Below are 11147 nucleotides of genomic sequence, written 5' to 3' on the forward strand. Positions count from 1 at the left end.
TGGCCCCCAACTGCCCTCCCCGGCCGGCCTCATGGCTCCCAACTGCCCTCCTTGGCCAGTCTCCCAGTCTAATTAGCATATTACCCTTTTATTAGTATAGATTTCTTGTCACAATTAGACTTTCTGTAGATGTGTGGCAGTACCTCACTGTCACTTTTATTTGCATTTCTCTAATGACTAAGAATGTTGAATTGAGAACCTTTTCATGTGCTTATTTTTCTTCCCTGTCTTCTTTGGTGAAATGTCTTTGCCCATTTTTAATTGTGTTTTTTCTTATTATTATTGACTTTTGAGTATTAGTTACAAATCTTGGATGTCTTTATTCTATATGTGTTTTGCAAATATTTTATCCCCTTTTCAGCTTGTCTTTTTCTTATCCTATAAATGGCTTTTTGAAGAGAAGTTTTTAGCTACGATTAAATCCAACCTATCAATTTGTTATTTTATAGATTAAGCCTTTGGTGTCATACCTAAGAAATCTTTGCCTAAAGAACAAAGACTTGTTTTATATGTTTTGTTTTAGAAGAATAATTTCAGGTTTTACTGATCAGTTAGTTTTCTTTTATTTAAAATTACAAGCTTGTGAAAAAGAAATCAGGACCAAAGTCATTTTTGCTATCTTTTGAAAAGGTAATAGTAAAAAATGGATTTGTTGTTGTTGTTGTTAATCCTCACCCAAGAATATTTTTCCATTGATTTTTAGAGAGAGTGGAAGAGAGAGGGAAAGACAGAGAGAAACATCGATGTGAGAGAAACACATCGGTCAGTTGCCTCCTGCACACGCCCCAATGAGGTCCTGGGCTGAGGAGGAGCCTGCAACCAAGGTACATGCCCTTGACCGGAATCAAACTCTGGGCCCTTTGGTCTGCAGGCCAACACTCTATCCTCTGAAGCGAACCGGGTAGTGCAAAAATGGATATTAATGTAAAGAATCAACAGAATCACCTCATACTGGCTCAGGAGAGCAAAAATAGTCTAAGGAAGAGTTCCAAAGAACTAAGCTTCCTGAAAATTGTGAATCTAGATGTGACTATCAAAATATTTGCTTAAAAGGCTATGTGCAAAGACTTTCATAGAGAGCTAAAAATAAGTCAGTGAATCCTCTCAGTGTTAAACTGACATCCACAAAGGATTAAGTGTGGTTAAAGTATATGGTTCAAGCAACTCCACAGTGAAAATAAGGACCCACAGAAATACAGAGTTGAAAGGAACTTTAGAATTCTTGTTTTTAAATTTTGTTTAGCAGTTTAACTCCCTTTTAAGGTAAATAACTGAATTGATAAAAACAAATACTTTGAAACTGAGACTGAGCCTTACCAAATCCAAGAAGGAGGCTGTGGTTGAAAATGTCCTTTAAAGTTTCCAATTAGAAGATAAGTTAACACAGTGGTCGGCAAACTCATTAGTCAACAGAGCCAAATATCAACAGTACAATGATTGAAATTTCTTTTGAGAGCCAAATTTTTAAAACTTAAACTATATAGGTAGGTACATTGTTATTAACTTAATTAGAGTACTCCTAAGGCTTAGGAAGAGCTATACAGAAGGGGCCAAAGAGCCGCAGTTTGCTGACCACAGGCCTAGGTGAAGGGAGATTCTCCCATCCACTCGTCTTGCATACTTGTTTCAGATAGACGAGTGTGGATGGGAGAGTTGGAAGGGGTCGACCTCAACGAATGTACCTCAAAACAATGTACCTCCCCCCGCGCTGCCTATCCCGCGGCCTGCCTTCGCTGCGTCTGCCGCGTCTCCTGTCTCCCGACCGACCGACCGACACCCCCCACTTCTTCTAACACCACTCCTTCAAAATAGACTCGCCCAGGCCGAAAACCGACTTCTGCACATGGGCCACGAAGTTTCAATTGCACTGTAAATGTGCGCCCGCATGTGGTATTTTGTGGAAGAGCCACACTCAAGGGGCCAAAGAGCCGCATGTGGCTCGCGAGCCGTGGTTTGCCAACCACTGAGTTAACACATTAAATGTTACTTTGTGTAGGCACTTTGTGTAGGCAATAAATATGTGAACCAGGGACCTCTTGCCCAGTGCTGAAGAATAGGAATGTATGAAGAGCCTTGGAAACTATCAACATTTTAGGGTGGGTAGAAAAAAGGAACTAGCAAAGACATTTGGAAGTGTAGTCTGTGAGATGGGAGCAGAGCACAATGTATATGGATCAGCTGACATGCACCTGAGCTCCTTTCTATTTTCCAACCTATTGCAGTGACTTGAATGGAGGGATTGTGAGAAGCCCTGGAAAGTAGATGATGCCCGAAGTGGAGAGAACAGTGAATGTTTGAGTCAGATCACTACCCTAGAAGCATTTCAACATGAAATATACCTTTTCCCAAGTCCTAATCTCCTCTGGAGCAGCACAAATGAGCATCTAGGCTTTTTTCCCTTTCATTCAGGTAGACATTATTAGCCAAGGCAACTTATAGCCCTAAGGAACAAATAAGAGTACAAAGGGAAAACTTATCTGAGGAGCAAGATAACCATTAAAGTAAAGCAATCATAGAACTACGATCAAACTAGTGGATATACTTAATAAAGAACTTCAGGGAAAGAAGGAAGAATGTTGGAAACCCAGCACTAACAAGTATTTGTGAGTTGGATATTGGGTATGACCAATATTAATGAGATACCTCAATGGATCAGTTGAAATCAGAACAATATAGCTGGAGAGTTAATTCATATGCTGAAAGATCAATTCCAGGAAGAATTTGTGAAATGGAAAGTTAAGAAATAAGGAAGGTAAAAGTATAAATATTTTTCTAATGGAGATCCCAGAATTTTTTTAAAAAGAGAAAGTAATAAAAGGTGAAGGAATTATTACTGAGAATTTCCCAGAAATTCCAGAATACATAAAATACCTGAAATTGTGCAATTCAAGGTTACATATTTCTGTAAAACTTTTTTCTTCCACACTTACTTTTTTTTTTTTCCTTTCTGTATAAAATGTTTATTTTTGGAGGACTGTGTGGTCTGGTGTTTGGGAGGGCACTCACCCCACCAGGCCATCCATGGAGCTGGAAACAGAAGGCAGGGCGCGGAAAGTTGGCCGCTGCTTGCCCCACCCCTTCACACCCGAGTAGACTGTGGCCTGCTCTGCTCTCAAACTAGTGTTGTTTCTGCCCCTGGCACATCCTGAGAACCCATGTGACTTCTGTGGCGACCAGCCCCTCTGCTCCTCCAGGGCCTGATCCACTTGTCAGCGCGCATACTTGTTCGCATAGCCTAGCTGCATCTGCCAGTTCAAAAGGAATTTTTCACTTTTGCTCTCTTCCAGTTCTTAGGTCTTCCTTCCTGTCTCCCACACCCAGTACCCCTACCCTAGTGCTGCCTTACTCTCTTCTCTGGCCTCAGCTCTCCTCCTAACAAATGGAGAAAAACCCTGTAAGGCATCATCATGAGGGCTCCCCCATCAAGGGCTGAGCCCAGGAATTGGGGAACAGACCTGTCTCTTACCAACACACCCACATACACACAGAGCAAAGAATCAAACAAACAGACCAAAAAGCATAAATAAACATAACTGGGCCAGCAAGAAAGGTAGGGTGACCCTCAGCGGCTCCCTGCACCCATTTCAGCTTCTCCCAGTGCAACTCAGCCATCAGTGGCTAGGATGACAGCGGCCCCAAAGATGCCCACACTCTCTCCAAGGAGCTTCATCTGGTTCCAGAACTCAACACGCCGTGTGTTGTGCCAGTAGGCAACATTGCCGTCAATGAGCAGCATGACCGGGGGTAGCAGTACAGTCAGGATCTGGGCAGCCAGGGTCACGTAGTAGCCAGACAGGAAGGCGAGGGCCAGGATGCCATACAGTAGGAAGAACAGCTGGACCATGAGCTCCCCTCCAGGTAGATGGTTCAGATATGCCAGCCAGTCCTCCTTGCTGTGCTGCAGTGAGTAGGCCACACAGATGAGGTAGATGCCCAGGAAGACCTGGCCCGTGGACTGGAGGGAACGGCTGCGGGGTTTCCGACGGTAGAGCTCCCCAGCACCGCTAGCCAGCACAAGGAATGCGCCAATGATGGCAACTGTGCGTGAGTACATACGGACCTTCAGCCAGTCCCCGTAGTGGACGTAGCCCCCGACGTAGGCGGCCCCCAGCGCGAACCAGCGCCGCTTCACCCCGAAGGACATGAAGCTGGCGCACAGCACGGCCGCCCCCATGTCGAAGTACAGGTAGGGCACTGGTATGTCGGGCTTCCGGCGCGCCTCGGCCCTCTCGGCGTACAGCATGAGCTGACTGAAGCAGCCCCAGAAGGGGCAGCGTGTGAGCAACACCGAGCCCAACTGCATGAGCAGCTGCAGTAGCCACCGTCGCGAACCCACCTTCGACACCATCTTGGGGAAGGGCAGTCCGCCGCGGCCTCAACCGGGTCTGGGAGGCCGGCGCGAGGGTGCGACACGCCACTTCCACACTTACTTGTTTCATGGAATGGTCCACACAATAATAGGAGCCTCCAGTAACATACAACCTCACATGTAGTGTTAAGGACCTTGTAACAGTTAATTCCCAATTTTTCTTCCATTCATTGTGCTGTTATTGTCATACATTTCACTTTTACATATGCTATAAACATATGAGACCTTGCATTACTTTTGCTTTTGACAGTGAATAAAAAGCAAGACCGGAACCCGGTCTTGGTGTGCTCTTCAGGAAAGAGGTGTCCACCTGGGCCCTCATGCCTTCCAAAATTCCTATTTCTTGTATAGCGTTTTCTTTCTGTTTGTTTTTTTTATCACAAAAACAATATGTAATTATTATGTGTTTTTCCGATGGTCTTAGGAGACCCCTGTGAAAGGGTCGTTCGACCCCCAAAGGGGTCGCGACCCACAGGTTGAGAACTGCTGGTGTAGGAGTTTCCTCAGACTTCACTGATTCAAGGACCCAAGTCAGGTGCTCCCCTCCGATTCTCTGCACAGACGCCAGGACAGGTGCTCCACCAACATTTAATCTGTCGGAACCCTGCATCCAAGCTCATCCGCAGCTTGGCCATCCACGGCAGCAGGCCACCACCAATTCTCTCCCAAGGCCCTTCTTCCCAAGTCCCAATCAGTGGGAGGCCCAGCAACCGGTGCTGGGGGCAGCCCGGAGGACAAGGGCTGAGTCACAGGGAGGAAGGGAGGCAGGAGGGCTTCGGGGGACAGGTGAGCTCTTTGGAACTGTCTGGAGCTGGAGAAGGACAGAGAGGCCACCTCAGAAGCATCCAGGCTGGACCTGAAGGCCCTGCGTGTTGAGCTGTAGCAGCGGCAGTGGGCAGCCAGCTGAGCCCAGTCGGCCATGAGAGACCCAAGGAGAGCTCAGACCCACCTTCTTGGGCCCCAACTACCCTGGTGCCCGAGGAAAAAAGTCAGGAGGACCGGCTCCTGGATTCTGCTCATCAGAAGGAACCCTGAGTCTTCGGAGGCCAGCCTCCAAGGCCCCAGCCCCTGGCTGAGTCCCGACGTGCGGGGTGGGCCGGCCTTTGGTTCAGGCTTCACCCGGTGAAACAGCAGGACATCGCGTTCCTGGGCAGAGGCAGTGTTCGCTCACTGACCTCGGGGCTCAGATGCTGGTCACACATGTGATCCTGGGGCTCAGACGCTGGTCACATACGTGATTTCTTCGGTGCACGGCCGTTCTCCTAACTGCCTGTGTCCTCCCTGCTGAGGGCCCACAGCGGGGCCGGCTCCAGGACGGCTGCTTCCGCCTCGGCCGGCCTGCCCTGCCTCTCCTTCTTCTGAAGCGCACAGAAGCTGCCACCCATGAAGAGGGCAGCAGAGATGAGGAAGAAGCTTGACATGTAGAAAACATAGCTGAAGTTGCTGTCAGTGTTGTCCAGGACAAACCCAGCCATTGGCGGGGAGATGAGGATGGAGATGCTCTCCAGGATGGTGCAGAGGCCCAGGACCCTGGAGAACCGGTCCATTAGGACCACGTCCATGAGGACCTGGAAGAAGAGGGCGCCAACCATGCTCATGGACACGCTGTACACCAGGCAGTAGCCCACCAGCACTTGGAAGTTGGCCGACACCGTGCACACCAGGGTGGTGAGCCCGTTGAGCAGAACTGCGAGGCTGAAGAAGTACTTGCGATATCTGGCGAAGTTCTGGCGGCCGGCCACCAGCCCGGCCATGGGCCGCAGGAAGATGTTGCTAAAGCCGATGATGGAGATGAGCAGGGCAGCCTTGTGCTCGTCGACCCCGTGCTGCATGGCGAATGGCACCAGGAAGACTTGTGGCAGCGGGAAACTGAGGATCACCCACGTGACGCCCAGCGTGAACACTCGGTAGCCTGCGTTGTGCCACAGGATGTCTAAGGCCAGGTGGCGCAGGATGGCCTGGCCACATGCTGCCAGGCAGCCGGGCGTCGGTGTCTTGGAGGGCACAGAAGGGCCTTCTCTGGGTGCAGGGGCCATGCTGGGGGCCATGGGCCTCAGGATGGCCCCGCAGATGCAGCAGTGGAGGAAAACCCCACCGAAGACCAGGAAGGTGCCCCTCCAGCCCAGGTCCTCCAGGAGGTGGCGGCCAGCAGCGGCCAGAGTGTGATGCCCAGGGAGAAGCCCACCGAAGCCAGAGCGTTGGCCAGTGCCCGCCGGCGGGTGAAATAGAAGCCCAATACGGTGATGGTCGACTGGAAACTGAAGCACAAGCCCAGGTCTGTAAAGAAGCCTGCTGCGAGGTAGAGCTGGCCGAGGGTGCGGCAGAAGGAGCTGGCCACCATGCCCAGGCTGGCCAGCACGCCCCCCAGCATCACTGTGGCTCGGCAGCCGAAGCATCCCACCAGGATGCTGCACAGGGGTCCCCCTGCGTGGAGCATGGCCGTCAGGATAGAGGGGAACCAGGAGGTCTCACTGTTGCTGGCCTGGAACTCCCGCTGTAGCTCAGTGAAGAAGATGCTGATGCACGTGGGGAAGCCCAGGGTGAGGCCCTGGGCCACCACGGCGGCCAGCAGGACCACCCAGGCCCAGCAGCCCTCAGCGCGCTCCAGGGCCTGGGGCATCCTCTGCTGGGAACGCTGCCACGGCCTCGCTGCCACTGCTACCAAGGCTGACCTGGCTTCCTGGCAGGCAGGTCCATTCCAGAAGACGAGAGCAGCGCAGAGACGCGATGGGGCTGGGGGCTCTGGCTTCGCCTCTGCCCCAGCGGAGAAGTGGTCTCTCCTTTGTACTGGGAACCATGAGTCACATCACTGCCGGCTGGCTCGCAGGGGCCCAGCTACCGGCAGCTCCACTCCTGGCGCACGGCTCTTGTATAGCATTTTCATTTGTGTCTTGGCCTCTGCTTCAGATCCTGAACCTTGCCATGTAGGTCGCGGCAACTGGCGTCTGAAACAGAGACCTGGGGAGGAGATTCGCCTAAGTGAAAAACGAAGTGAAAAAGGAAAAGTGAAAACTCTTCGGCACACAAAGCCCGTGCCAGTTTTGGATTCGAGACCATAAGTGGACAGGACGTTTCTGAAATCAGCCAAGTTATAATGGGGAAGAATTCGAAAAGGCAAAAACATTTTTGTAGACTTTTAGCTTGCATGCTCAAGGATAAAGGAATTAAAGTGTCAGAAAGTATTCTCTTACAGTTTTTGCATATTATCATAGAGTACAATCCTTGTTCCCTGATGCTAGAACATTAGACCTTGATCTCTGGAAACAAGTAAGTAGGAATTTAAGGAGAAATCAGGCTCAAGGAAAACAAGTGCCCTTGTCATCTTAACAATGTGGGCTCTTGTTCGAGCTGTATATTGCCCACTTCATATTGAGGATCAAAAGCCTACAAAACACCAGGAGGATTTGCCACCGCCCCCTCCTCCTCCTCCTAAAGTAGAGCCTGTAAAGCCTGTAATACCTAAGGCCCCCGATCCTCTGCCTCTAGTGTGGGAAGGCTCATCAACTAGAGAAAAAGGGGCTAAAAGTCCTTTTACAAAAGGGTTCCTTAATGTTTTGTCTGAAAATTATCATATGACACCTTGGGACTGGCAGATTTTAGCTAAAATGACTTTAGACGTCAGTCAATGCTATGGAGAGCAGAATATGATGGAATCTGTGAACAATAGGCTGCTTGTGGGTGTTCACTGGGAGCCCTCTGGGCTGCACTCTGGCTGTAAGTCCCAGACACTTTAAAACATCTGAAAGATCCATGAAAAGAACTCTGATTTATTAAGTCTTGTCTATGTGTTATGCACGCTTGTCTGTTGATTGTTGTTTTATCTGTCTTTGTTGTTTGGTTTAATTTGTTTATTGTTAGTCTATTAAGCATGCCTTTGATTTATCTTCATAGAAAATAAACAGTTGGTGGCCAGGCAATTACTGAATTTCCCCAGAGCAAACAGTGTGTGGGGGTGGGGAAAAAGAGAATATGAGCAGTACATATAGCCGATAACACAGGTCCTAGAAAAATTCCCATAGACAAAGGGGGGTAACTAAAAAAGGCCCCAGCCCATTTACTGTAATGGACACCCACTCTCAGGAGTGTTATTAAAAGTCTCATTTCACCATGCTTTTGTTTCCCAGTCCGTCATTTGAAATCCTGCCAAATACCCTAAACCCTTGTTCCTTTATGGACCATACAGGTAAGCCACCAATCAGTGTGCGCCTAGTACACTAAGCCCCCACCCCTTCCCATTCCGCCCCTCAAAAGGAGTGCTCACCCCTGCACGTGCTGCTGTCCTCCCCTTTCGAGACAGCCTGGCAGGTTCTTCTCCTCTAATAAAGCCTGTAGTCCTGGTTTTCGGCCTCTGTCTGATTTTTCATTTTTGGTGCCAAAACCCAGGAGAGGTGAACAGGAACGTGGACGATCCTTGAACCTAGCCCTGAGCTTCTGACTCCTGCTCTGGCTCTGCTTGGTGGTATGGTTCTGAGTTGATTGGCCCTCTCCGGACCCCCTCTCGAACCTGCCACACCAGGACACGTGGGGATCTCATCGCTTCCCTTCCACTGGTAGGCTTCAGGGACTTTCCCACCCAACCCCCTACTTTTTTTCTCTCGCTCCCTGTGACCTGGAGGGGCATCAGGGCATACAGAGTTTCCTATCTACTCAGCTACACGTTCTACATTCTACGAAAGCCCAGGTACCTGGCCAGGAATTCTCTTCTACTCCACGGGAAAGGTCTCGGGGTGACGACCTTGGAACCTTTTCTCGTCTCTCTCTTGCTACAGGTTGACTGAGGGAACAGGAGGACGCTCCTTGTTCCTTCCCCAACTTCTGCTTGCCCTTCCCTCCGGTCATGGGGACCTTCCAGTCCAAACCCCCTCGAAACACACCGTTAGGGTGTCTCCTCGCCAATCTCTCGACCCTTGGTCTTTCTGGCTACATCAAACCAAAGAAGCTCGTTTTTTTCTGTAACACTGCCTGGCCACAATATAAACTCGACAATGGCTCTCAGTGGCCCAAAAATGGCACTTTCAATTCCAATATCCTCCGAGACCTAGATAATTTTTGCCACCGGATAGGGAAAGCTTCTGAAATCCCCTATGTGCAGGCTCGTCCACGCTCCCGTTCACCTCTCCCGGGTTTCGGCACCAAAAATGAAAAATCAGACAGAGGCCGAAAACCAGAACTACAGGCTTTATTAGAGAAGGACCTGCTGGGCTGTCTTGCAAGGGGAGGACAGCAGCACATGCAGGGGTGAGCAATCCTTTTGAGGGGCGGAATGGGAAGGGGTGGGGGCTTAGTGTACTCAGCGCACACTGATTGGTGGCTTACTGTATGGTCCATATAGGAACAAGGGCTTAGGGCCGTGGTCGGCAAACCGTGGCTCGAGAGCCACATGCGGCTCTTTGGCCCCTTGAGTGTGGCTCTTCCACAAAATACCACGTGCGGGCGCGCACATACAGTGCGATTGAAACTTCGTGTCCCATGCACAGAAGTCGGTATTTTGTGGAAGAGCCGGTATTTTGTGGAAGAGCTACACTCAAGGGGCCAAAGAGCCGCGTGTTTAGTCACTCAGGTATTTCCGGGCTGCAGGTTATGTCATACTCCGCCCACCAGTTGGGGGAAGGGAGGCTCTATCACACCTGATTTTGGGTGGCCTCTTGGCCTAAGCCCCATCTCTTCACCGATGCTATCGAACAGTCCCGAGACTGTTTTTCTTTGGAAGATGGCGAAAATGACACAAGAAAAATGTACAGACTGGGTTTGGGCAACAAGGTTATGTTTCCATGATAATGGGCAGTTCTTGAATAATAATGGACCACATTCCAAGGTTGACTCCCAGGTCCCGGGGTCACTCCTGGTGTTTTTTTTTTTAATAAAAAATAAATAATAATAATAATAAATAATACTTTAACATTAAAGCCACTGAAAGCCAGTGAGTTGTCTCTGTTACAGAATTTGCCAAGGAAAATGCCTTCAGTAATAATAATTGGCTTTAAGATCTCAAAGTTGCTAAGGCAAAATATATAAAACTAAAATAAATGGTAAATCTTTTTCGGTGGTAATTATATATGCCTAAACATAGTTTTCCAAAGTCTTTGGTAACTCAAAATTTTGGAGTTTACTGAATTAAATAATAAAAATGATTAATTATCTAGGTATTTTGAAATGATAAAATACTGAAACATTAACTAATCTGAGTTTGCCTAAAAAATCTAGAGGATAGATTTGAATTTACTAATTGAATATGTTTTATATTTTGTGTAAGAAATATCTCTTAAAATGTGAATATATTACTAACGTGAAAAATGCTAAGTATTTAACTTGCCACCTAAAATTTGAGGCTTCTAAGAATTAAAAGTTTAAGTTAAGTTCAAATTAAGGAAAAATTGTATGGTTATAATAACAGAATGCATGAAGTATGATAATTCATTTTTGAGAAAAATAATTCTTGTGTTTTCTCTAAAAAATTAATAGTTCAAAATATATTATAGTCTTTATGTGTATGTGTGTCTGTGTACTATGTGTGGTAAAATTTCAACCTAGGATATAATATTTTTTTGGCCTGATTAATAAAGAGGATTAATTCTATGGTCTGAACCAAATTTTTAATATTAAAACCAGTTTAAATTTAATCAATATCTTTTAGAATAATTACAAAAAGTATGTAATATAATCTTTGGGTTATGTATATTTGATATTCTTTCCAAGTTAAATATCAAGACTTTAACTGAAAGATAGCTTTGGGACATTTCAAGGGCCTTGGAATGATTCAAAGATTTTGTCTCTCTTC

General features: G+C 47.9%; 1 protein-coding gene and 1 pseudogene across 1 annotated transcript; both read right to left on the reverse strand.

The window, feature by feature from the left end:
- Nucleotides 1-2944: 2944 nt before the first annotated feature.
- Nucleotides 2945-4393, reverse strand: LOC102257264 (transmembrane protein 101). The gene has a single exon (XM_005860487.2). The coding sequence runs from the start codon at nt 4346-4348 to the stop codon at nt 3605-3607; it is 744 nt and encodes a 247-aa protein (XP_005860549.1). The 5' UTR covers nt 4349-4393; the 3' UTR covers nt 2945-3604.
- A 1191-nt stretch (nt 4394-5584) lies between these two features.
- On the reverse strand, nt 5585-7229 carry LOC102257564 (annotated as a pseudogene).
- Between the last annotated feature and the right edge of the window lie 3918 nt (nt 7230-11147).

The sequence above is a fragment of the Myotis brandtii genome, unplaced genomic scaffold (genome assembly GCF_000412655.1).
Source record: "Myotis brandtii unplaced genomic scaffold, ASM41265v1 scaffold1350, whole genome shotgun sequence".
Classification (NCBI taxonomy): Eukaryota; Metazoa; Chordata; class Mammalia; order Chiroptera; family Vespertilionidae; genus Myotis; species Myotis brandtii.

Coding starts and splice junctions, on each gene's coding strand:
- LOC102257264 (XM_005860487.2), bottom strand. CDS start 4,348: ATGGTGTCGAAGGTGGGTTCGCGACGGTGGCTACTGCAGCTGCTCATG.